Here is a 27,834-nt window from a genome sequence, read left to right as displayed (position 1 = left end):
GGACTGACTACAGACTACAGTAATACAGTTGACTACAACTTCAGACCGGTGCGGTGATCCCGTCGTCGAGTCGTCGATCCCGATCAGTCGATGCAATATGCGACGCGGCACGTTTGCGACGTTCGTCGCGCGAGTTTGAGCCGCACGAGCACGGTGTACGCGTGCATGGTGGCCGCGTTCCTTAACGAGGACCTGTTTCGGATTCATATTAGTTGTGAGTAAACGCGATACATTTCATTCTCTGGCGCGGGGCGCGGGGCGAACGCGAACGCGCGACCGTACGCGGGGCGTCCATGGCGGCGGCGGCGGCGGGCGCGACGTCCCGCGCGTCTGCACACGGCATGTTTCCGAAATCGCTCCGATATCTCTTCCCACCGCCCCTGGGAATCGAAACCAATGTATGATCGGTATGATTTTGGACGAGGGCTCGTAGCGAATTTCGCTCGTCACTCCGCGCTACTCCGCGCTGGTGCGTCCTGATGTCCCGAAGGCATATTTTATACGCGAAGTCCGCTCAATGAGAGAAACGTGAGCATCTTTGACCGATGAGATACCCCGCGTCGATGTTATCGTATTTTTCTTTCTTAATGGAACGTATGTACGTACGTTGGGTACTTTATTGATCAAGATGCTTGTTACGCTTTTCCATTTAGGGAGGTTTCGACCAAATCACGATTAACTTGCCGATCAATTTAGGAATGAGTGGATTACGATCTGATTGTTCGGTTTCAAAAGATTATAATTTTATGACAAAATTGGGAGTGATTAGCGCGGACCTTTTTTTTTTTCAAAGCATAATTAAAATTCAGAAAGATTGTGTTTAGAGAAAAGCATCAAGATAAGAGAAAGTCAATTATATAACTAAGAGGATACAGAAAAGACGATTCAAATATGTTGGCTCAGCGACGAGAAAAAAGAAACACCTTCCTCCTTAAGTTAATCAGAATTTTGTCAAAGTTACTCTTAAGATGACTTTGATTAACTTAATTGACAATTGCCTTATCAATTTGTATAATTTTGTTAACATGGATAGAATAATTAATTTTGTTGTTTAGTATACGGAAAAGGAGCTTAGATTGGAGTCGTTGAGTCACACAGAATTAATCTCTGATTAAGTTAATCGGAGCTTAGTCGAAGTCATCCTTAGATCATCCTTCGTGTATAACAATCTTTGTAGCGGTACTAGCAGTAAAACAGTCATGTCTGCCAAATTCGCTATCAGTCTTCGACGTTGTGTGATACATGAGATAAAAAAATACCGATAATTGCAATTAAACGGTAACAATTATCTGTACGTTTACACATCCAAATCTGAATTCAATGATACATACTGGTTTCATAGGTTTCGTTATTTATAGCCCGATCTCATATTCAAGATCATCTTAAGTACTATCGCTAGATGCTGTGTGGTCATTCCGTTGGTTGGATGGAGTCTTAAAACTGCTTACGACCAGACTTCAGACGATCTTGAACGTAAGGACTATAGAGAAGTTGGACTCTACCGCTCTAGGAGTCTAATCTTACATTGGATGCTTTCCATTTAGGCTGTGGTCCGCTTGACGCTACAAATGCTTCGAAGCATTCCTCTTCTCCTTTCTTTCAATGAAGAAAGAAGGAGAAGAAGAACGCTTCGAAGCATTTGTAGCGTCAAGTGGACCGCAGCCTTAGTGAGACAAGTCGACACAAACGTCGTTTTATCTTTTTTGGCAATCAATAGGTAACAAAGAGAAAAATGACACTTGCGTCGACTTGTGTCACTAAATGGCAAGCATCCATTCAAGATTATTTTGAGTCTGGTCAGGCTCGGTTTACAATAGATATAATAAGCCTTTAGCCTTTTGCTCTAAACTGTAATGATTTTTTTCAGCAAAAAGCGTTTCTGGCGCTGCCTTAAGCCACAATCTCTAAGCTTCAAGCGTGCTGGCTAGGTTGCAGCTGTAAATTTTAGAGTAAATTAATGTCACAGCTCAGAGCTTAGAATAAAAGGACAAAGGCTTATTATTGTACAGAATAGACCAGTGGGCCTGTTCTTTAACTGTTAACGACAGTTTCGTTATCGTTACATTTGCATTGCGCATATATTATATATATGGTAAAGAAGCTGCGCAGCAATATAACGATGACTCGATGACGAAACCGTCGTTAAGAGTTACAGAATAGGCTCGCTGGTCTTATGAGCGTCTTAATATTCTATTTGGCTAATAAAATGGCTATACAACGTCTTGAAATGGTACTTAAGATAGTCTTGAATACAAGATCTGATTTTGAATACTGAGCATAATTTCTGCTATGTACAGCTTCTTTTTTTTTCGATATTTCTCTAACAAAAATGTGGAGGCATATAATTAATTATTGCAAGATAATATCATCTGATTTTTGATATTATATTTCTGCAGATATAAAGCTTCAGATTAAAACTCTGTTGCCTCATTGAAAGTCTTAACATACAGCATAATGTAACATAATATAAAACATTTAAGTTAAATCACAATCTAAAAAAAATACTGAAAAGTTAATTATGCAAGTAATTAAGAGGGTATTAACTGACTGCTATTCTTAACTAGTTATTATTACTATTATTATTGAAAGATTTCAAGCTTTAAATCGAATTTTAATTCGGAGTTTGATTGTACAGAAGTATTTACAATATTAAAAATTCAATACAATATAAAAAAGGTGTACGTTAAGTCGTTAAGTAATAAGTACTCCTCGACATTTTCGTAAAGGGAAAATCCGTTGCGGAATCCAATTGATCTTGCTAGAAGTAGAAAGGAATAGTAGCGAATAAATTATTCAGTAGCTTCGTGACACCTCGTATCCGTAGGAGTTAATGCGCCACAGGAAATCAATAAGCACACCTTTATACTTTCACATGATCAACCCTTGATCTAACCTTCCCTGAATTGCGACTTAAGCACCTGGCTTGAGCTAACCTAATCCCTAACCGTTTTTCGATACGTAGTTGTAAGTATTATTCTACTTAAATAAGCGGCGAACACTCGTTTTTTAAACGAAAGATAACCAAAGAAAGAAGTCGTTTGAATTACAATTGTTTTATCTTCGATCAGCCTTGATCGATACAATTAGATGCCGAAGAGAGATTTTTGCTCCAAAACCTGATTGATGAATTCTCCCATCTGCAGGGCGTTCAGCGGATCGTGTTATAATTAGCGAGGAAAGCGATTCGCCGTGAGAAAAGAAGTGTGGAGTAAAGGTTTCCCCTTTTTGATTAATCGTACAGTTTTCGAGAGAAATTTGTAACGTCGCAAGATAGCATGAGCATTCTACATCTTCGATTCTGGATTGACACACACATATACGCATGCACATACAGACTTTTCTGTAAGTATAAAAATAGGCGGTTCACCTATTTCAATCATTTTGTCTACACGTGTATTTTAACTGAACAGTTGATGGGTCTGTTTTCCATTGCTGAACTGGCTGCACTAGTTCAACAATAGAAAACAGACCCATACATTGAAGCCTGAGAAACGTATATACGAGAGTTTCACGTTTTAAAAGTATACGTACAGTTCTTGAACTAGTGCAGTCAATGCAGCAATAAAAAACAGACCGAATGATGAATGAATATAAAGTCGATATAATGATGAAAATTAAATGAAATAAGGAATATATTTAAACGTTATTTGAAAAAAATTATTCTAAATTATTGCTTTTAAGAAGCTACGCAATTGAAAAATTTTATCTTACTCTCTACATTTTTAACAGTCTTTTCCACGAGGAATTGCTTCCTTATATCGCGATTTATATCCGATTGCTTATATCTTTTATCCCAAATCTTCCTTTAATTTTTACATATGTATGTGATATCTCGCATTTTTTTATCCTGTCGCGCCGTGCAAAAGCATTTATATTTTTGTGTGTCAAATTTGCCACACAGCGACGAGTCAAATATCTTGAATCGAAGTGACTTTATAAATATACATGTATGTAATCTGAATTATATAACATACATGATTTTTTGTCGTTGCGATATTCTGAAATCTGCATGAATTTTTATTTTATTTTAATTTCTTGTATTGCTACGTATGTATCTAAGACATAATCATATGATTTTATTATGAAGGTACAATACTTTAGGGAGAATCTTCTCTTTATATTACATTGATATACTCGGCGATAGAATGGACGAGATACTTCTTTTTTATTAGTGACTTTTCCATGTATCTAATATCTTTTCTTAACAGGGAGAATCTATTTTGGTACAAAGTACAAAGCTATCACACTAGCTGTTACGCAGAGTACCCGACAGATTTCCATACAAACTGCTAGTGTATTCCACTAACTATGCTAATGAAAAAAAATGTTCTTTAAACATGAGCCTGCAAATGCATTCTTTCTAGTTTCACTATGAAAAGTTTAGCCATTAGCAGAAACATTACAATACCCAAATGAATTGTCAAACACGCAAGTATTGTTTGACTACTATAGTAAAGTATAAATAATTATTGGATATCAAACAATTTTAATGTATCAAATAATACTCTCGATATTAAGAGCGCATTAAACTGCTATTATTATCGTTATTTGATACCTATCTTTATATTTTACTAGAGTTTATCAGGGTGTTGTAGGTTTTTTGTTAATATCTGCGACTCTTAAAAAGAATGCAATTGTAAAACCGTGTTTATATAATATTTTTTATCATTATAATAAATAGGATACATTTCTAAGATTTGTTGAGACACTTTGCGTGTTTGATCCCTGAAACAAATCGATTATATATGGTATAATAACGATACGAAACTCTCTCTTGCTTCTTGAAGCTGTCATTAATATGCATGAAAAATTAGCAAATGCGTTACTGCAAAAAATTGTGTTAACATATGATGTTTGTTGATTTGCTGCATCAGTCGTTCCAGATGCAAATTGCACATTTCCAGACTTCCTCGTACAGAAGTCTAATGGCATTTTCACTCTGCGCTACTTTATCGCATGATTTTGTTGATACATTGAACGTATTACATGATAATTTCTTATCATGACAGATCTTGCTTCTCAGATTACACTTCTGACATGTGAACAATGAAATAGAATATTCTTCGAGAATATATTTTGCATTGATAATGTAAAATGTAATAATTATAGGTCATAATAATACATCACATTTGAATAAATAATATGTGTAAGTAATATAGGCTCTCCCGCTTATATACTTCCACACATTATTTCTCCAAATGTGATATTATTACGAGATGTGCAAAAATTTCATTATTATTTTGACAATTTTTCAAACTGCATCAGCTACGATGCAACTGCATATCTCATGCATTATATGTAACATATATACATACATATATGTTCTATACTGAATTTTAAGCAGCGTTACGAAATAATTATATATACATTTTACTTTTAGAGAAGTACATTTATATTAATCTATAAGTTAGAAAACACGTTTATACGCTGCAAAATTGATCAGCGATGGCACACAATCATATTTTTTGACGTTATAATCGATGAATTATATACGTTTGAGTTTAAACAGTTTGTTTTTGTTAGATTTGTTTACCATTTTTATACAATTGTATAAAGGATTGGAATAATTGGAATGTATTGAAATAAGTTAAACAAAAATCATGAAATGTGTGCTTGTAACTACGATGAATAAAGTATATAAATTTTTTTTAAATACAAGTATTACCTAGAACGGAGTACGGCCTTTAAAGTGGACTAGCAACTGCTTGCTAGTCTGATAGAAGATTTGCAAAATGCAAAATTGGAACCAATGGCAGTTGTCAGCCGGTGTCACTACTCCAGTGCCGCAACCACCAATTGGCTATGCTGCACCAGGCGCAGATCCTATGACCCTGATGCAAAGTCATATGCAGTATTATAATCAACCAGTAAGTATGATTTTAAATAAGGATATTACATTCTCTTTATATGAAATTGCACAACAGCCTTTTAATCAAGTTATTGATAAACTGCATATAAATATTATGTATAATACATATATAGTGTGTAAATATATATATATATATATATATACAGGGTGGCCCATTTTAAAAGAGGCAGGCAAATATCTCGAAAAATATGAAACATACGGAAAAACATTTCAGACAAAAGTTGTTTGGTTCGAAGGGGGATATAAGATGCTGTCATTGGTTTGACCTTGGATGGTCATTTAAAGCTCACGTGAACGACACTTTTAATTTCTTAAATGGAAACCCCTATTTTTCAATGCATATTCTTGTAGCTAATCTCGAGAGCTTATCAAAACACTATAATAAAGTATTTTTTCGTTAAGAACTTTTGGAATTATGAGGCTTGAAAGTTCTAGTATTTTGACATAAAATACAAAATATCTGGTAAAACATTAAGTTTTCGGTAATGTTACCTTAGTACTTTTATGCACAGAATAATGAGACGAATCAATTGGTATGAAAAAAAGGCATAGTTCCTTTAAGAAAAAATATGTAATTTGCAACACGCATCTGCATACTTTTTCTTAAAAGCAACTATGTCTTTTTTTTATACCAATTAATTCGTCTCATTATTCTGTGCATAAAAGTATTAAGGTAACATTACCGAAAACTTAATGTTTTACAAGATATTTTGTATTTTATGTCAAAATACTAGAACTTTCAAACCTCATAATTCCAAAAGTTCTTAATGAAAAAATACTTCATTATAGTGTTTTGAAAAGTTCTCGAGATTAGCTATAAGAATATGCATTGAAAAATAGGGGTTTCCATTTAAGAAATTAAAGGTGTCGTTCACGTGAGCTTTAAACGACCATCCAAGGTCAAACCAATGGCACCATCTTAAGCTGGGTATACACTTAGCGAACGAACAGCGAATGCGAACGTTCAGATATTCGCGTTTTTGCTCCTAGGTTATTTGTTCTTTCTTTCGATTGCACCAAATACTAGAATTCGACCAGATTCGATGTTTGCTGCATGTAGCAATTTGAAATTTTTGATTATATCTGTTGAATAATGACAACAAACGTTTACGTTCGCTGTTTGTTCGGTGTTCGTTCGCAAAGTGTATACCCAGCTTTATGTCCCCCTTCGAGCCAAACAACTTTTGTTCGAAACGTTTTTCCGTATGTTTCATATTTTTCGGGATATTTGCCTGCCTCTTTTAAAATGGGTCACCCTGTATATATATATATATATATATATATATATATATATAGAATATTTATATTGGAATAACAAATGGGCTATGAAAATACAACACTGTTGGTGCCTGTAATAGTGATTTATTTAAAATTAACAGTGAATAGTAATCCGGATGTTTCGGCTCCACTTTGAGCCATCTTTAGTGATATAAAAAGTTAATATAAACTTATGATCAAGCCTCTTTTGGGATTTCGTCGCGGTCAAACTAGATCGTGACGTCAGAGGCGAAAAATGACACGCTAAGAATTTTTGCGTGCTATTTTAAAATAAAAAAAGTTGGATGAAAAAAAAACACTTCTTTAACACACTTATAAAATATTTCGAAAACTATCCTTTTCCCTTGACAGTCGTAATAAACAGTCGTAAAAAAATGTAATACGAAGCCTAGTTACCTATAGACTTATGCGATATCTCTAATATTCCTTTATCCTTTATTGAAAGAAGGAGGCAAGGAGAAAGGATGGACGGAGAAAGAAGTGTGGCTAATAAAAGCAGAACACGTATTATGGAACAGATGGAACTTTTCGGAATGGATTCCGATCGGAATTGTTTAGTTATTTTCTAGATTTCTATTGTGTTTTCTAGGTAAAACAGAATAATTCCGATTGGAATCCATTCCGAAAAGTACCATAATACGTACCCTGATCTTTTAACTTGAGGAGAGTGAGGCAGCAGTCGGCTAGAAGCCACTAAATGACTAACTTCGTCTCCTTTCTTCTTCAACTTTGTAATTGTGAAAGCGTAGTGGAAGCTAATATGTTACATATATATATATTTTTATTAGGCGCCTAGCGGATATACACCGGAGCAATGGGCAGCTGCACAACAGCAAGGTTGGACTCAATGGCAACAATGGCAACAACAATATCAACAATGGCAGGCACAATATGGTGACAAGGTATAATATAAAAATATATTGATATAACTTACTCTTTTAAACATATAAATATAGAGTGTATAAAAATAACTATATATAACGATAAATAAGCATAAGTAACATGACTTAACATAATGAAATTAATCAAATTTTTGAGAGAAATTGATATCAATAATTTTTTTTTATCATTGAAGCATTAGACCTATCATTTTATTTTATAAAATAATTATATTATTATATTATCGCAGGAATGTATGTATACATAATGGATAAAAAATATCTTTAAGATATATAACTTTTTAAAGCTTTTTTGGATTCTTATTATTGAGTAGTATGAGATTTTGATTAAAGACATTAATTTATATTTACAAAAAACTTCATACTTTTATATATAAATAATTTTAATTTTTAAATATTAAATTATTTTAATCAATATATAATATAATTGTAGTACAAACAAAAGCAATATTTTTATGATTATTATTAGAAATCTCTTGTAACAGTTTTCTCTATTTTGGTGCAAAATTATATGAAACAACAAAGAGAAATATATAAATATATCTTTAATCATCTTTTATCTATTCTTTTTAAAATAATGTTAGGTAATGTTGTAAAAGTAAAAATTATATGTATATATCTTAAAAATTGATGAATTCAGAAAATGTTTAATATCTATAGAAACATTAATAGTTTTAATTTATGAATTTCCATTAATAGGAAATTCTTTTCAGTATCAGGAGATGAAGCATTTGTCAGCGCAGGATATGAACTTGACGAGTCAAATGCAAGTGTCATCAAATGTGCAACCACCGCCTCTTCCCAAGGAGGAAACGCGACCTCCTTTGCCCCCCGCTACCACAAATACATATCAATTTACAAACATGCCACCCCCGCACCAAAACAATCTTCCATTATTCCCCTCGAAAGAATCTGCCAATAAGACGATGTCGCAAGCGAATGTAACAAATTATCCTCCGAATCCACCATTACCTACGACGAGCCAACCACCTTTACCACCTGAAATCGGCGAGAATGTCACAGCTGAAAAATCCAATAGTAATGTAATTAGTGAATCCAATAGTGCTAAAAAATTGAACTTAGAAGATGACGAATTGACCGAAACTGAGAAAACATTTGACGCACAGTTCAAACAGTGGGAAGATCAGTTTAATGGCTGGAAGCAGCAAAACGCCAATCATCCAGACAAGGTAAGTACTATTTTCAATATACATAGTTCATTACGAAATATTAAATAAATGTATAATTGAAGAGAGTAATTATTCACATTAGGAGACACATTTTCGATGAGGTTGATTTTGGTGTTTGTTGAAAAAGTAAAGATATCGAATGACTTTTATCTTATTTCGACGATTGTCGACGATGAATAATTTTGCAAATAATTTTGATATATAATTATATTGAAAATCTAATATTTACATTACTATGCTTTTTAATATTTTGAAAAAAAAAAATGCATTTTGAAATGTAATTATTAGTCGAAGTAAAATTAATGGACATTCTTATTTTTAATATAATATACATCAAGATCAACGTTAAAATAATTGAAAGCATGTATGACTTGACGTCACAAATAATTGAAATTGCACTTTTTATAGAGATTATACCGATATTTCTGTATTTCAGGCCCAGTATAAACTTTTCGAAGCAAAATGGACATCATGGCGTGAGAAACTTCTCGAACGGCGTGAGCAGATGCGCAAGAAACGCGAGCAACAGAAACAGGCTGCCGCGAAAGCAGAAGCTGAAAAGAACAAGAGCATACCTGGCGATGATAAAATACTGAACATCTTATCCAACACCGACAATCAGGGATTGATCAACAATCTATTGGGTATTGGGAAAACTTTGGGTCTTACAGGGAAGCAAAATATTCCCGCATCTTTATTGCCCCCGCCACCGCCTCCACCGCTGTCGGAAACCACAAATTCTAATAATCAACCTGCCACACAAGGGATGCAGCAAACTCCATCGCAAGTGAACATGATTAGACCCGCAGCACCAAATTGGTCGAATCAACAACAATGGGGAAATCAACAATATAATCCCAGAATGGAAGCGCCGGGGTACGGTCCAGGAATGTCGACAATGCCTCCGACAATGCTCTCAACACCGGATGTTGGGCCACCCCAAATGGCCTCGTCAAATTTTGCACAACCACAGTTGAATCTACCAAATAACATTACACCAAACTTTTCACAACCTCCGCCAAATTTTCCTGGTAATAATCGAATGCAATTGCAAAATGTGAAAGCGCCGGGTCCAGCAAACATGAAAGATTGTCCTCCGTTTGGTTCGGCTAATTCTTCAAGTACGAATGTGCGTTTTATGCATCCAAACGATCGACCACCTCATAATTTTGACGGACAGCCGAACTTTAGAAGAGGCGAACAGGAACGTTTTGGACGAGATAATACTAATCCAAATTTGCACGAACAAGATCAGTTTAGATCTCCTACTGATACTTTTGACAAAGTCGACGCACAACGTTTCAGAAGAGACGATAGAAATTTCAGTGATTTTGGGAATAATCAATTAAATTCGCAGAATAATTTTAATCCAGATAATGATCGATTTGGACCAGCAAATGACCGTTTTGGACCAGGGAATGATCGTTTCAATAGGGAGACCAATCGGTTTGGACCGATGGGAAGTGATAGGTTTGCATCGGGAGGTGATCGATTCGGATCAAACAACGATCGTCCAGGATCTGATCGATTTAACAATGAATGGTTTGGACAGGAGGGTGATCGATTTAAACCTGGAAATGATCGACTCGAGATGGACAAGGATCGCCGTGGACCTGGAAACGATCGATTTCCAGATAATGAGCGACTTGGGTCGGATCGGTTTGTACCAGGTGGACAATTTGTTTCTGGAACTGATCGTTTTGACTCTAAAGATCGTTTCTTCTCTGGTAATGATCGATTTGGTCCTAATAGCGAACATTTTCGTCCGAACGATCGATTTGGTAGAGATAACGCAGATTATTTCGATCCAAAAGATACAACTGATCACAGACGAGACAGTTTCGGTACTAATACTCGAAGTTTCAATAGAAATCCATCATTTAGTCCGCCGAACGAGCTACCGCCAGAACTAAGGAAACTCATGGAAAAGCGAAAAGCAGCAGGGGACGTATTCAGGCCAAGTTTTATTGATTCCGATAAAACCACTAGTGTTGGTTCTCTTAGCGAGAGCTTCAAAAAGATTACCGGTGACTCACCCTTTAGAAACTCCTTCGATTTTCAAAAGAATCCACCAAATCGTAGTGGATTAGCAAGTAGTGGACCATCGAGTTTTCAATCACATCCTTCCGACTTGGGACAAATTTCCACCTCGTCGTATGGACCACGTCGTATGGATCACCTTTTCAACCGCGATAACGAACCTCCTTTCAGAGGACATCCAGACAACTTTGCTAAACACAATCCCATAGATCACAATGAACAAATAGGGAAGAATATGGAAACCAGACCGCATCCCAATCAGTCTCAGCCAACAAATATTCAGTCTCAAGATGCAGTTAAACAATCTGAAAAGATTGAAACTGCTAAGTCCGATTCTCCGCTGCAAACTGGTAATATTGCAGATGCAAAAGATACAGAAGCGATGCAAACGAATGAGGCTAATAATTCTACTGAGCAAAACGACACCGTTACTTCGGATGGCTCGAAAAATAATAATGGGGCAATAGAGGTTATAGTTATTAACGATGATAATCCTTTGCAACAGGATGACAAACAATCTGATAATCAAATTAAAAACAACATCGAAAAAGTAAATGAATCTAATAACGATAGCATTATTAAACAGCCTGAAAGCTTGCCCTTCATGGGTGAAAATGATTCACGACCGGTGGATTTGAACATGGAACCACCACCGGAGCTGCCCAATTTGTGCCCTGTTTCTACGGACTCCAGTCAAAATGTGCCGTTGAATCCGAACAAAGATTTTGATAGAAAGGGACCAGCTGATAACCAGTTTGATATGCGTTTTAATAATAATTTTGGCCCCAAGGGAATTGAATTTAAATCTGGTGTGCCATTTGGACCTCGGGGACCGCCAATGTTTGGCCCCAGAGGTCCTCGCGTGTTTCCAACTGGTCCTCCGTCAGGTCCTCCGCCACTTTTATCGCAAAGTTCTATGGATATACAATTGGGTCCACGAGGTCCCAAAGATGGCCAACTTGGACTTAATGTACCTACTGAAAGTCGATTTAGCCCTAGAAGATCCAATGAAGAGCAATATGGTGATCGAGATCGTAACAATGAGTTATCTGAACCTCCAAATAATGAGAAATTTGATCCACGTGGTCCGATAGACGAGTCAATTTGTCAGTTTGGACCTCGAGCGCCGGTAAATGCAAAGTTCGGCCTGAGAGGACCCATTGATCGACAGATTGGACCAAGGGGACCAATTGATTTACCATTTTTACCGCGAAATCCCGGTCCATTTGGACCCAGAGGCCACAATATGCAATTTGGCCCTAGAGGAATTAATGATCGTTTGGATTCCCGAATACTCTCCGAAAGACCATTTGGTCCGCGAGGGCCCAATGATGGATCATATGGTTTTAAAAGTTTTAGTGATGCACTTTTCGGTAAACGTCTTTCCGACTCGCAGTTTGGCGCTATGGGATCTAATAAGTTTGATAAAACGAATGAGGTACCGTTTGATAAGAGACCTCCTTTCGATAACAGTGGATCTTTTGGTTTTTCTGACGAAAGAACTCTTGGTTCTCAAAGATCTAATGAAGGTATGACTGGTCCCCGTGGTTCTAATGAACCTATTTCTCTTAGTTCAAATGATGCTCTGCTTCCACCTAACTCGAAGAATTTCAATGAGAACCGATTTGAATCCCGAGATTCTAACAGTGGACCTTTTGGATCGTCGGACTTTAAAGCGAAAGGTCCGATGACTGATTCAACTAATGTGAATTTTCCACCTCCAAGCGATTCTTTGCTCAATCGCGACGATTACATACGTAGAAACCCCTGTATCAGAAAAGAACAGTTTGAAGATAATGTTTTTGCTAAGAGGGCCAGATATGACAACCCAAAACCGGGTGAGGAATTCAATAGAAGTTGTCTGGACAAAAATCTCGATATAGAAATGCGGAAAGGTAACACCAGTGAGTATGTTAGACGTATACCTGATCCTAATAAAAAAGAATTAGATACTGCACCTCGTCCGGGATACGGACCGAACGACACTTGGAAGGATAAGTTCGGCAACATTCAGAAGCCCGATGCAGAGCAACACAATATAATCGACAGAAACGTTCCAAATACGTTCGACGAGAGATCGAGGATCGAACCAAAGGTGAGTGATTACAAGTCGCGATATGGTGAATCCCCGGCTGGACTCGATTTCCAATCGAAGCATACCTCTAATTTATTCATGAAACGATCTCCATTAAAGGGTGGTCAAGAATTTTGCGTACAGAGGCAATTTAATTATAATCACGGCGAAGGTGATAAGAAATTCGTTGAATCGCTTCTCTTCACTCCGGCGAAGGTGATTGATTACGGGCACGTATCTCGTCCTTTGACTATGGATCAGCATCTGTCATCGGTCCAGTCCTTTGATTACGGTCATGGGAATTTAAACCCAGCAGTTAATCGCGAACAGCAACAGCAGCATTATCCGAAGAGAGATTTTAGAAATTGGGTGGAGAATGAGCAGAATCTGAGGGAATATACTGAAAAGATGAGCAACTATGAAAATACCAAAGGACATAAACCGAGGAATTACGCGATGAATTACGAGATGCGCAAATCTGCGGATTATAATAAACGAAAGGAACATGATTGGCAATCGAATAAGAAAACCGACGAGCAGAAGAACGGTGATCGTAAAGAGAGAGGATATAATCCCGAATCAGAATCTCGAATTTTTGAACGAAATGATAATGATCAGAGCGACCGATACCAAAATGATAGAAATATTCACAAAGGTAATTTTAAAATAAATATTTATCTCAGGAATATAATACATTTTGTTTCAAGTAACAATAGAATCTTAGATAATCAGAATTTTTAAATAAATTGTAAAAAATTTTTACTCTCTAAACTCTATGGCCGGTATTCAGTCGTTCTTATTTCAAGACCGTCTTAAGTAATGTCTTAAGATGTTAATACGGCTCTGTGATTGGTTTATATCATCTTAAGATCGTACTTAAGACGGTCTTAAATATATGTCACTTTTCATGAAAAGTGGCATACTTTATACTGATATCAGTGACTATTCACTGATTCAGATTTAGAGAGATACTATTTTATTAATTAGTTTATAATTAGTTATATAAATATATAAACTAATTATTTGTTAACTAATGCTAATTTTGCTATTTGGCAATACTGGAATAATTTTATTCTTAATATTTGTTATATATTTACTTTGATATCACAGTCTTCATGATAAACATGTTTGCGCAGTAATATACAGTTTTACTTCCTCATTAAACACATGAAAAATAATCTAAATAGCGAATCGACAAATTACAGTCAAATATTTTCCTTGATCTGACCTCTTATCTAAAAAAAAATCAACTTTCTGCTTGTTGTTTAAATATTTTTGTGCATTCTTTATTCATGAAAATGGGCCCAGATTCATCGAAGATGTTTTTAAAACGTTTGGTCAAAGTTTATTAATTTATTTTATTAATTGTAATTGATAAAAGAATGTCATTTACAACCATAAAAGTGAAGTGTAGAATACGCGTTTATAAAGTTTAGAGTGCTGATTTCGTTTCAACACGTACATAAATTGTACAATGTAATTGTACATTGAAACATTCAGGTGAACAGTTTATACTGAGTATTTCATTTTATCCATTATCTTCCTATATCTTTCAGATATAGAACGGATTCAAGAGACACGTGATAGTTTCCGAAGGGAAATGAATAAAGACAATGACAAAGATGATAATAGGTATTGTAGAAATATTTTATTTACCTTTTTGTAATATAAAAGTAGCTAATGATGTTATATAAAATGAAGTTTACGAGATATACTATGTGTTCTAAATGTATATGGCATTTTCTTTAGATTGAAAGGAAATGTTAACTGGCAGGAGAATTCAAACAAAAACGTCGTAGATACAAAACTACAAGAGACCAGGTATGTTACTTTTTGAGTCTGCAAAAGCTTTAATCTACATTTAATCTAAACTCTAATACGGAGAAAAAAGGGCAGTAAAGGATATTAAACAGAATTTAATTCTTAAAAATGTAATAATTTTAGTAAAAACAAAGCTTTCTCTATGAGGAAGCAATATAATAATTTTAGTAAACATATTTTCATAAAAGGAGATAAAGACAATGAGAGAGGGGAGGGGATACCTTCGATTAAATTAATAAATAAACGGATAAATTTAAATTGCTAATCAAGAATTAATTTAGGAATAAACAGGTTTGATATCGTGCCAAATAAAAAAAAAATACAAAATTTAAAAAATATAATACAATTTTTAACGATATTTTATAGGAAATAATTTTTTTTTACATGTCTTTTGCTGGGGTAATTTTACTGATATTATTGGTAAATGGTCACCAATCATTTTATTAATAATATTGATAAATTATTAATATTACTGGTAAAATAATTGGTAAAAAATCATACACCAATTGATATTATAATCATTGATAACTAATTGATTACCAATGATTGATAAAATAATCATTTTGACTTCAAGTTAATGTCCTAGTTTGACCAATGGTTATCTTTAGATAATCATGACAACTGCGTCTGACAGTTTAATATCTACGTGTAAAAAAGATAAAATTAAAAACTAAATACAACAGATTGTAAAATAAAACATTAATGAGTAAAATTATAGTTTAGGCTTTCGTAATTAATGTGTTAGTCAGTGCACGTTTTTAGAGCACAATACATAAATATCTTTAGTTAGGGTATATTTAAATTGTGACCTGAATCCCAGCAAAAAAATATGTCCAGAAACGTGCCTTATGGAAATACAAATATTAAGGCATTTACGCCTTTTCTTATAGGAAACGACAAAGGGAATAATAACGCAAAATAATGCAATATATTAAAAAAGAGTATTCAAGCGTTACAGGAAAAGTTGATGAATGTTATATTGAAAATTAATAAATTTTATGTAGGACAAATATGTATTTGTTACACATTATCTGTTATTATACAACATAACAGAGAAATTAGTCCTAACGTGAAGTTTTATTCTATACTACTATGGAAATGATTCCCATAGAACAAAAATTTTTCTCCATAAATCCCAAATTCCAATTTTTTACATGGCACCTTGAACTGTCTCCACTTGTTAGTGGTATTTTTATTTGTTTATACATTTACAATAGGATTACTGAAAATAACACAAAAATTTATGAAAATGTGTTATGATCATTTTTAGTAGATCTTTTCTTTCAATTATACTTCGATAATGTTGGCGAAATTTGATGGTTTTATTAATTATATTTTATCATGTAAATATTGCGCATATGCAGTTGTGCATTTGCTGCAACATGATTTATGCTATATTTGTCGAAGTTTGAAAAAGGGATTTATAGAATTTTTAAGATGCCATGAGATGATTTATGAGCTATTTTATGTTCTATGATATTTTACAATTTTTTGAGACGGATATCTACATATCTGGGCTTGAGTAACCAAATAATAATTATTTCATATATAATTTTTCGGATATCCGAATGTCAATAAAATACTGACATAGCAGATATATCAAATTTAATATATCTGTGTTACAGTCAGTCTGATTAATATATTAATTACGCATAGGTATCAAATACTATATATGCATATACTCAACAAAATTTACCATATAAGTCTATCGGTTATTTTTCATAATTTTTTAGTATACGCCCTTTAATTAAATACTATATATAAAATATAGTTTGATGAATGCTGTTCTGCATGTGTAAAAGTCTTCTCCGTTTGGCGGAGCTATAAGAAACGCTTCTGTAAAAATGAATTTACTTTAAACAAATATTTGTGCCAAATTTTTATTAATGCTCTTAACAAAATACATGTAATATGTATTTATACATATTATTACACACATTTATATCTCACATATTATTACACGCATTTTATTCTCTACGATTTTACTGCAAGATGGTTATAATTCTACGTCTATAACTCTAATATTGATCACAATAAATTTTTCTATTTTTATCTCTGATAAATTGAATTTCTTACGGTATAGCACTGATCTGTTAAAAATGTATTTGAAAATTTATTACTCTCTAGACATAAAGAGAGGATACGCATGTCGTTTTACTACTTATAATGGATATCTTATATCCGACGCACAGAGTTTTTTATAATATATAATGATATTTATAACAAGTTTTTATCGTTGCTCTCATTAAAATGTTCATAATATGTCATTTCATTGTACCTAACAAATATCTCTCATTTTACTTATTTACTGTAAGATATTTGTTATTTTACTTACAGTATATCGAGAGATCTGTTCACAATGAGGTTCTCACATTTTATGACATTTTATGTCTGACAAATCGAATTGTTTTCGATAAATGATATTTGTACTGAATTTTTATTACTGTTCATATATGATATGATATACAGTAGTCATTTTACATATAGTATCGATATGTTTATATGGAATAATTTTCTTTTAAAATGTTCGATACACTTGTGGATACACACTTTTTAAAGCTAATAGTACAATTACATATGAATATTTAACGAAGGATGCGCTTGTTGCGAAATACTTTTTTCAAGTTGTCATTTACATGCATATGCAACTGCATAATTACTAAGAAGAATTTCTACAATACAAATATATATTTATTTGCATTTACTTGTGCTGCGCTTGCTATCACAAATATTACTATACTTTTATCATAAGATTATTTATAAGATTGATTAGAGAATCCATTCGTTTTTTTGTTTATTAGCACAGAAACAAAAAAACGAAGTGATTTTTTTTTCGATCAATCTGTAATGTAATTATTTATAAGTGTAATACGGTCACGTTTTTCTTATTTTATTAAGAGACAAATGTATGTTACAGCCTTTCTCTAGACACAAAGAAAAATGTTGCGGAATCAATTACGAAAACCTTGGAATTGGCAAAAATGCCAAATTACACCATGGTCGATGACCTATTGTGCCCACCGGGTCGCCAGAACAGACCACCAAAAATAGCTATCATTCTCAGAGGACCACCCGGCAGCGGCAAGTCTTTTGTGGCTAAACTTATTAAGGTACGTTATAGTAAAGGCTTAAATATATTATTACGTGTATTAACAAACAGTAAATTATCATGTGTGAAATATAAATATTAATATATTACGAGAAAGACTCTATTTTTATATTCGACGTTTGGCTAATGTCGTGACAATTCGACCATTTGGTTTTGGTCAGATTAATCGTCAAGACTTTTTCGACCATGGGTTTTGGTCATTTCTAAATTGATTTAATCTTTGATACTTACATATAAGTATCTCATTTAGAAACGACCAAAACCCATGGTCGAAAAAGTCTTGACGATTAATCTGACCAAAACCAAATGGTCGAATTGTCACATTAGCCAAACGTTGTCGAATATAAAAATAGAGTCTTTCTCGTTTATTAATTATTGGCGAAACAAATACATATACTTTTCTGTTATTAATATATTACTTTGAATGATACATATTATATGCTTTGAATATTTGGTTCAATTGCATCATGTACATTCTACAAATGTATGAAGATACATCTCGTTTGTTATAATATTTTCTTGCTGTGCAGGATAAAGAGGTCGAGCAAGGTGGCTCTCCGCCAAGAATACTGAGTTTAGATGATTACTTTCTCGTAGAAAAGGAAATAGAGACTAAGGATGATAATGGAAAGAAAGTCACAGTTAAGGTATAATACTCATGTTCGTAATATAAAACAAGCTTTAATTGACCGTTACTTTTATTTAAAAATAACATGATAGCAATTTGGTTATGTCAAATTTGTAATGATAATAACATTTAATATCTAAGCGAGCCTTTATTATTAAGTAACAATTTGTCTTTATAATTTATGTGCCGAAAATTAAAACTTATTCATGTAAAATACTTTACAATTTTATAGATTCAAAGCAATTGTGAATGCTTCCCTTCATTTTAGTTCTGATTTATAGTTTTATTGGAATCAATATTATTATACAGATTCTACTAAATATTATTTAAATATTAGATTTGATGTTTTTCTGGCTTTTTGTTTTAAATAAAATTACTGATTTGCGTTTTCTTAAAAGAAATTTAGAATTCTTTGTAGATGAAAAATTTGTAGTTATTTAATATATCTAATTGTTATTTCTGATTAATAAAAGTTTAAAGTGTAATTTTTCTGTTTTATCTGAATGAAATATTCTTTTGGATATTTTTATATATTATTTAAATACATTCTTACGAATTTTTGGAATAGGAAATGGTATACGAATACGAAGAGGCTGTGGAGCAGAGTTACATAACATCTCTCGTTAAAGCTTTCAAGAAAAATATAACCGATGGATTCTTTAATTTTATCATATTAGACTGCATTAACGAGAAGATTTCGGATTATGAAGAGATGTGGAGTTTCGCAAAAACAAAAGGTTTTAAAGTAAGTTATTGATTTATTTCATATATTTAATTTAATAATAATTAATTTAATAATACATAGTCTTCTAAGATTATTATTGTGGATATCTTTCTTGTCATAGTTTTTTTTATTTTGAATAAATCATTTTACAACAATAAATATTTTAAAAAATTGCCTGTATCGATAAAAATCTCAAGTCTCACGAGCATATAATATTTTAAGAAGAATTAATATAAAAAAATAAATTTTTTTAAACACATTGATATACTGATATACTGATATACTGATCACTACTTGCGATATATATTACAAGTATGGTACTAATAGTTTTTGCTAACAACATATGGTATTATTAAAGGTATACATATGCGAGATGGAGATGGATCTGCAGATATGTTTGAAGAGAAATATTCACAACCGTACCGAGGAAGAAATTAATCGGATTATAGATTACTTTGAACCAACGCCCAGCTATCATCAGAAGCTAGATGTAAACTCAGTGCTGCAAGACCAAGCAATAGAAGAGGTAATTTTATTTATTTTTCTTAAAAGAAGCGAATGTCTGTACATACTTTGTGACAAAAAGATTGGTCCATTGTCAATGTCTAAACATTTTTCATAAGTTTGCAATTTATAATTTGAGCTTCATAATACATGAATTGATATAAATTAACGATACTGCAAGGTATGCTATTCTTTCGTTGTAATATATATATATTGTAAGATGTATTTGTAATCACAAATATCTTTATTCAAGGTGGATATGGAGGATAGTCAAGAGACGCAGGAGCAATCTACCGCACAAACTGAAGATAGTCAAGATAGCCAGGAAGATGCTCAAGATACAATTGTAATTAAATGAGCTTAAGATCTGCTTGCTTTTTTTACATGTCATTCTGTGATTTTCCTTTATGGTTTTTTTTAATATGTGTTCTTGTTTTTTTAGGGTGTTAGTAAGTGGGAGAGAATGGAAGCTGAAGATAAACTAGGTTAATCAATTTACATTAATTTATACTGACAGATTAGTATACGTTTATATTCTACGCATATTTTCTATATTTAGCGTAAATTATCTGTAAGAATAATTATATCTTTTTTTTAACCAATCAAATCAAGGCTAATATGAGTTTGTAAGCGTAAATGTTGGTGCACAACAAAAAGTAAGCTTGTGTTTGGTCATTAGACCCTTTGTTTTAGCTGAATTTTTTGCATGGTTTATCTGTCCTTTTTTTCTTTTCATATTGGAAAGAAAAGGAGAAAAGTTGAACTGTGTAAGAAGTTCAGTTAAAACGAACAGGCCTATTGACTGAAGAACATCTGAATAAAGATGGAACTTAGTTCCAGTTGAAAAATATTAGAAATGTATAAGAAATTCAACTAGAAGAGTTATTAGAATATAATTATATTACCGCAGGAACATTTGTGCTTGTAAACTCATATTGACTGTTACAGTTTTCTATGACTAATTATATATTATTTATTTTATTCATTTATTTTAATTTTCTTCGTAATGTAATAATATAGATCGATTGGACGGTTTGGCAAGAAGAAAGAACGAAGCAAAACCGCAAACTATGGAAGATTTCTTACAAGTTCCTGATTACTACAATATGGAAGATACTTCTGGTAAAAAACGAGTACGTATCATACTATGTTAAGACAATGTTAAATTATAATATCTTTTGATCACAGCTTGTTTAGCTAATTTGAAGAAAATTTTATTTTGGCAAAATAGGGAAATTTATTTGTTTACTGCAGTTTTTCACAATTTTTAATATTGTATATATTCGCAACAAAGTATGAATTAAAATTTTGTTAATATCTATTTGAAACTAATTTAATTTTTTATTTTTAATGTTTATGCAAATTTTTATTTTTGATATTAGTCCAATATAACTGCAGTGAGAGCTTTAAATATAGTCTTTTGATAAATACAGGACTCAAAAAGAAGATTATTCCTTTGCTTTTTTTTACAGGTACGTTGGGCCGATCTAGAAGAGCGTAAAGAGCAGGAAAAGATGCGCGCTGTCGGCTTTGTTGTTGGGCATACTAACTGGGATCGAATGATGGATCCTACGAAAGGTGGAAGCGCCTTAACACGCACAAAGTACATATGATTCAAATTTACTTCTAAAACATGTAATCAACGATAAGAATAAAATTAGACATAGATTTTATTATTTGCTTTTTTTTACGAGTTCCTTTTTTAGGCTTTTATTTTCTTTTTTAAATTTAGATTTCGATATACATATACATGTATATACGTATATATATACATATATTAGATCAAAATCTAAATTTATATTCATGTTGCTGTACTTTGTACTATTATTATTCAAAATATTGTTGATTATATTTGTACAAAGTATAATAGGATAATTATATGCATAGCATGTAGCACTATGTTCTCGTAATTATGATATTTATGTACATGTACAATACATAATGTATAAATTATAACTTTTATGATTTATAACATTTTAACAATATTTTATTTATATTTGTTCATAATATAATACATTTAATATAATATAATATAATACACTTAACAAAAAGTAATAGAAAAGAAAATTAGACAAACCAGCTAGTTACACTGATTTTCCTAGTAATAAATAAAATTATATACTTTATATTGCGTTGTATTCTCATTGTACAAAATATGTAATCATTATTTACATGATAATTATTATTACAGGTTTTTTACGCTGTCATAGAAAGATTGATAGTTTAACCTGAGCATTAAAAATGAAGTGCAACATTCAACTGATTGGTACATCTTATTGTTTTATGTTCAAAGTACTGCAGTATGTAAAAAAAATTAGTTTTAAATGAGTTTTAAATGAGTATAAATTCATAACTGTTTAGGTAGGATTTAAGATTATAGAATCGTTATACAATAGTTATAAAAATAAATAAGAAAAATAACATGATAAATTTTAGATAGATAAGAGTGATGAGTCTTGTATATAAAATTATGTATTTGTATCGTAAAAATAAGATTGTACATATAAGAAAAAAGTGTATGTAATAGAAAATATTCATCTGGATATATATAGAGATATATACATATATACATATATATGCTCAGATAAATACGTATAATTGATATAATAAAATATACGTTCTCTTTAACTATAATAACCTTTTCTATTTGATTTTCTCTTTCTGATTTTCTAATATTATCGATTTCTCGTCGATTTTTAGATTGTAGTTTTGCCGACAATGTAAACAAAGAAAAGGAAATAAATTCAAAATTTATAGGACTTGGAATTTGTACCATCTTTTTTTCGCAATCATCATCAATAGTACAATCAAAAAGGTTACATTAAATAACATTTCATGAATTACTAAATAATATTTGAGATTTTTTTTTAATTTACACATGTAAGATAAGAATTTTTTTATTACAATTTTACAACTTGCAACTTCTACAAAATGTGTATGAAATAACTATACATATAACTTTGGAAAATTGATATCAACTAAAATACATAAGAAACTAAATCTTGTTCTTTGAGAAAGTGACGTTAATTATATTTTGTTAATAAGAAAACATGCATATATACACACAAGATTAACATCGATTTGCACGGGATGTACTATATATACAGATATGGATAAGTTTTCTCGATTAAAATTATATTGAATACTTTATTTTACATATATTTTATGCCACATTATTTGAGCAAGGTCTTTCGATTGTGTAGAGAACTAATGAATGCAGTTTTCGAAAACGATTAATTAATTTTAACACATCTGTTATTCTATTATCTTGTAGCAATTCGTCGAAATTGTTTGGTTATTAATTTATTAATTTAAAAATTGTTGACTGATCAATTATGATGGAAATCTAAAAGGACTTTCAATACGTACAATGGCTTATTTAATTAAAAACTTATTCTGCCTTCTTTATTTATGAGAAAATATACAGGAAATTCCAGTGTTTATAAATAAAATATATTAACATTCTTAATTCATCCATGATATCGATATTTAACAATGTTAAATCTGTTTTTTTGTTTTTCTATTATAATTGATCATCTTTTCTTAATATGTTCGCTACGTTTTGCTTCCAGAAAGTAAAAGAAATCACGTTGCACTTTAAATAATTCGATTGTAATATAATACATGTATTTTATTATATACAAAGGAATTTGTTACATAAAATTCTCATCGTCATACATGTAGGGTGTGTGTGATAGCGAACTTGTCAAGATATTTTTCGATTAACCCTTAACCCGATTGCCCTAGGATTTTTTCACCTAAACTTTTACGGCAAATTGATTGCTCCTTTAATGTTGCACATGTATGTTTATCTGTTGTAATAAATTAAAAATTGACAGTAACAAAGTAACGCACTTGGCACAACGGCCTTTCAAAAATGTAGGTATTAGATATGTAGAACAATAATAGATGTTGTATAAGAAAATATATTTCTTATATATATGTATTGTATATCTATATATATAATCAAATTTAATATTATATAATGAAAAATATCTGCTGAATTTTACTACATAAATAATATTTTTTATATGGGACATATATTATTTCCTCTTTCTATATAAAAAGCGAATATATTTTTTATATGTCAATATAAAAAATATTTTTACACAAAATGCAAAATATATTTGATACAACATAAATTATTTTATAAGGTATATTTTCGAATGGATACACTATCTCTTATCAAGAGACACGGTAGTGTCTCACGCCAAGTACACGCGCAGCGTAAGACCGCCGTGACTCTTTTACGCGAACGCACGAGTTGCAAGTACCCGAGATTTTGAGATCTCAATAACGAGTGAACGGATCAAGTTCTAAGTAGGTCGTAGCTTGATCGATAGCTTGAGTTTGATTTATAATACCTTGATTTTATAAATCGAATTCATATTTAATATTTTTGTATCCTCGTATGGCATTACCACTTCTAATAATTCCATAATTAGAATGTTTTTGGAAAGATGGTTTTGGCAAGATTATATACTAATTATACAATTATTATAAATATACATAATTTTGTGCAAACATTGAGCAGTTACAAAATTACGCACGTTATTCAAACGTTAATTGCATGTACTCTTATATTCTCTTGATGAAAAATATAAGTCAAGAATGCAATAGTAATTTTTCGAGTTAAGGGTTAATACTTTTAATGCAAATTTTTTAAAGAAAATTTAATGAAAACTAATATATATATCAAGAATTAATAATTGTAACATAAATGTACAATTTTGCAAATATAAATAACTCGTAAAGCATTATCTCCTGATTAATTTGAATTCAAAATTAACACATATTACGAATTTATAATTCTGTAATTAGAGATCATCGGATTGTTGATTACTTAAATAATTATACATTCTTAGACCTTCAGATTATACTCAACAATCCTACATACAAATTTTTGTTTTATTTACACTAAACGTAAAGTCAATCTAGCGTTGAGCTGAAAAATTTATTTCACAAAATATCGCACTTTTCCTGCAATATATTATAATATTATATTGAATGTTAAAGAACTAATAAACATTCCCGGTTAACATACAAACATTTTTCGGTTCTCACATAAATAAAGAGTTATCTCTCGTGTTTTTTCAGCTTCTTCACTTCATTCCGTATAATTCTTAACGCAAATTTAACATACTTATGGTCCATCCTGTATACAATCTACATATACATGTACGCGCAGCTCAGCGTGTGTGTGGTGTGTATGTTTTGTTCGTATAATTTTTATGAACAAAATTTGGATTCTTTCGCTTCTAACAACTTCGTAAAGCTACAGATAACAACAGTAAGAGATAAATAATCGTTATAATAGATGTGTGTTTACACGAACATCAATAACGAAATTAACGACAAGCGCAGCGAAACGATCTGCGAGACGGTACACACATGCACATTTATATATGTATACTTATATACGTATATACACAGGCGCATATACACACAGTATGTATTTTATATATATATACACACACATGTACATATACACATATATAAATAAAACACATACACTGTTATATATACATATAACAATAATTCCTAGTTCAATGAATATTAAGTATTCGCTTAAACGAATCAGCGTGCTCTTTATATATGTACATACGAAAATCGCGAAATTTCGCATCGCGACTATATGGCCTTCAACATAGCTTATTGTCGAAGCTCAGTTTGCAATAACGACGTGGCTAAATTTTAAAGATTAATATGTATTTCGTTTTTCGTTCCGTTTCGTATCTCGATGACGGGTAAACTCTAGAATAAGATTGCAGATCGACAAAAATGAAAGAAAAATCTTTTAACAAGTATTGTGTGCAACGTGTGAGCACTATGAATAATTTTTAGAGCAGAGTATCAGTGACTCGCAATAAGAATAAGTAATGTCACTCTATTTTGAAATGGAAGAAATTAAACAACCTGTTATTGATGACAAAAATGAAAATAAAAATTGATTCCACCTCTATCTAATCTTTCTCTAATATTTTAAGCAATAGAATTAGCATTTTAATTCTAAAATATCGGCATGATTAGAAAAGTGAAAAAGCATGAAATAGAACAAATTTCGATATTGCACAATCGAAATTTATTTAAGCCGCTTAATGTCGAACTTGATTCAGGAGTCACTCGCCATCAAGTCGTCTAAACATATACATGCAAAATGAAGAGAATGATCATTGCATGCTAACAATAAGTGAAAGAGACGACAAAAAAGAATAATCTCAAGCGGCAGAGAAAACGCCAAAAGGTCTAGTCTTTCTTTTTTCGTCTCAATAAATTCATAAGCAATACTACTACTACTATCTAGGCAATCACGGATACATCTCTCTCTCGATATGCAAGGTATGTTCAGAAGGGAGATATTTTATTAATATAAATATATCTTTGTATTTGCATATGGACTAACAAGTATCCAAAACTACCTGCAACACTTTGCAATAAATTGCAGACAATAATCGTTATAACAAGCTACCCGTTTTGAAACATAGCTTTAATTGTCTTATGATGTAAGTATACCTATAGACTCATAAAACACAGCCGTCTTATGAATCTATAAGTCATTACTGTTGACCATTTATTACTAACAATACTTGACGTTATATCATTTACGCATAATTGCTCCGAAAAGTCATCATTATAATGTATTTTTAAGTCATATGTGAATCGATGATTTCTTGCTCATCAATTATTGCCACCAATAATCGATAGATGCACAGCTGGCAATAATTGTAAACAGTTGTTACTTTGTAGAGTGTACCTTGACGCATTGTACTTTGTGAAATTTGTTCAATTTAAAAGGACAAAAATATTTGATTTGATTGCACACTGTAAGATGAGATAATTGCCTGTAAAATAAGCATATTTATTGTTAATATGTAGAATTTTTGAACCGATTCATTTATAGATTACTTAATTAACAATAAAAATTACATTGTTTTACTTATTATCTGTTCTGCCCAACTTACATTATGTAATCTTAATATTTTCTCTTTTATAAATAGCATTATTTTTCTTTTCAGTTGTACAACAGGATAAATATTACTAATCCAGATCTGATAAGATCTAAATTCGATGTGGAAAAATGTCAAATAACTTTCAGAAATTGAATACATATATAAGAAAATGCAAAATATTTCTATATACAACCAAATAGAATATTTTCGTTCTCTTATAATGTTTGGCCAAATCTCACATTGTTCTTCGCATAGTTTTGCTAAAGAGAATGATATGCGGAGACACATTTATGACATATAACACAGTGTTTAGTACGTATATGTAGAAAAGAGAGTCGCTAAATGGCAGTAGGGAATAAAACAAACTAATACACCGCTGTTTTTCCCCTCTTCAGGCACCAGAGAAGCCATACACCTCCAACACTCTGATCTCGAAGTCACCACTAGCACAGAGGGGTGGATTGTTAAAGGTCGAACACCGATCCGTCTTACCGAATCTTATATTCTCGTCCATCCAGATCGCCTGACCGTCCCTAAAGTTAAATGGTAAATCAATAAATTACTGTATTACTGCGTTTCCCGAGTCACTACATAGTGTTACACTGTAGTTTATAATTAATGTAAATCATTCCGCATAAAATATGTTACTATTTGATCCGAAACAAAAAGATATCAAAGCTTTCTCTTTCCATATTCTTCACTTTTTGCCAGTTTTTGCGCAATTTTTAAGCAATTTATCAGCACTAAT

General features: G+C 32.0%; 2 protein-coding genes across 10 annotated transcripts in view; one reads left to right on the top strand and one right to left on the bottom strand.

The window, feature by feature from the left end:
- The first annotated feature begins 6 nt into the window (after positions 1–6).
- On the top strand, positions 7–22,773 carry LOC139774873 (uncharacterized). 4 transcript variants are annotated; one of them, XM_071710386.1, is made up of 18 exons: positions 7–214; positions 3,144–3,342; positions 5,660–5,867; positions 7,936–8,049; positions 8,760–9,236; positions 9,673–13,371; positions 13,471–14,005; positions 14,907–14,982; positions 15,100–15,171; positions 18,089–18,281; positions 18,811–18,927; positions 19,477–19,653; positions 19,991–20,158; positions 20,390–20,482; positions 20,579–20,621; positions 21,157–21,269; positions 21,609–21,739; positions 22,328–22,773. In XM_071710386.1, the coding sequence occupies exons 3-18, from the start codon at positions 5,733–5,735 to the stop codon at positions 22,344–22,346; spliced, it is 6,162 nt and encodes a 2,053-aa protein (XP_071566487.1). In that variant the 5' UTR covers positions 7–214; positions 3,144–3,342; positions 5,660–5,732; the 3' UTR covers positions 22,347–22,773. The 4 variants fall into 4 exon arrangements, with proteins under 4 accessions (XP_071566487.1, XP_071566484.1, XP_071566486.1 ...); XM_071710383.1 differs by having other exon boundaries at positions 9,673–14,005; XM_071710385.1 differs by lacking the exon at positions 3,144–3,342 and having other exon boundaries at positions 5,670–5,867; positions 9,673–14,005.
- A 979-nt stretch (positions 22,774–23,752) lies between these two features.
- Sky (GTPase-activating protein skywalker) overlaps positions 23,753–27,834 on the bottom strand; it is a 27,270-nt gene continuing 23,188 nt past the window's right edge. For all 6 annotated transcript variants that reach the window (XM_071710404.1, XM_071710402.1, XM_071710405.1 and 3 more), the window contains one exon: positions 23,753–27,619. In XM_071710404.1, coding sequence (XP_071566505.1) covers positions 27,478–27,619 — 142 coding nt within the window. In that variant the 3' untranslated portion in view covers positions 23,753–27,477. The remainder of the gene's footprint in view (positions 27,620–27,834) is intronic.

This window comes from Temnothorax nylanderi, unplaced genomic scaffold, assembly GCF_030848795.1.
Source record: "Temnothorax nylanderi isolate EJ_2023f unplaced genomic scaffold, tnyl_v1.0 TNYL_tig0089_pilon, whole genome shotgun sequence".
Classification (NCBI taxonomy): domain Eukaryota; kingdom Metazoa; phylum Arthropoda; class Insecta; order Hymenoptera; family Formicidae; genus Temnothorax; species Temnothorax nylanderi.
The sequence above is the reverse complement of the archived record's forward strand: the minus strand, read 5'-3'. Positions and strand labels throughout refer to the sequence as shown.

Coding starts and splice junctions, on each gene's coding strand:
- LOC139774873 (XM_071710385.1), top strand. CDS start 5,733: ATGCAAAATTGGAACCAATGGCAGTTGTCAGCCGGTGTCACTACTCCA. Junction 8,050..8,759: donor AGGCACAATATGGTGACAAG/GTATAATATAAA, acceptor AATTCTTTTCAG/TATCAGGAGATGAAGCATTT. Junction 21,270..21,608: donor ATACTTCTGGTAAAAAACGA/GTACGTATCATA, acceptor TTTTTTTTACAG/GTACGTTGGGCCGATCTAGA.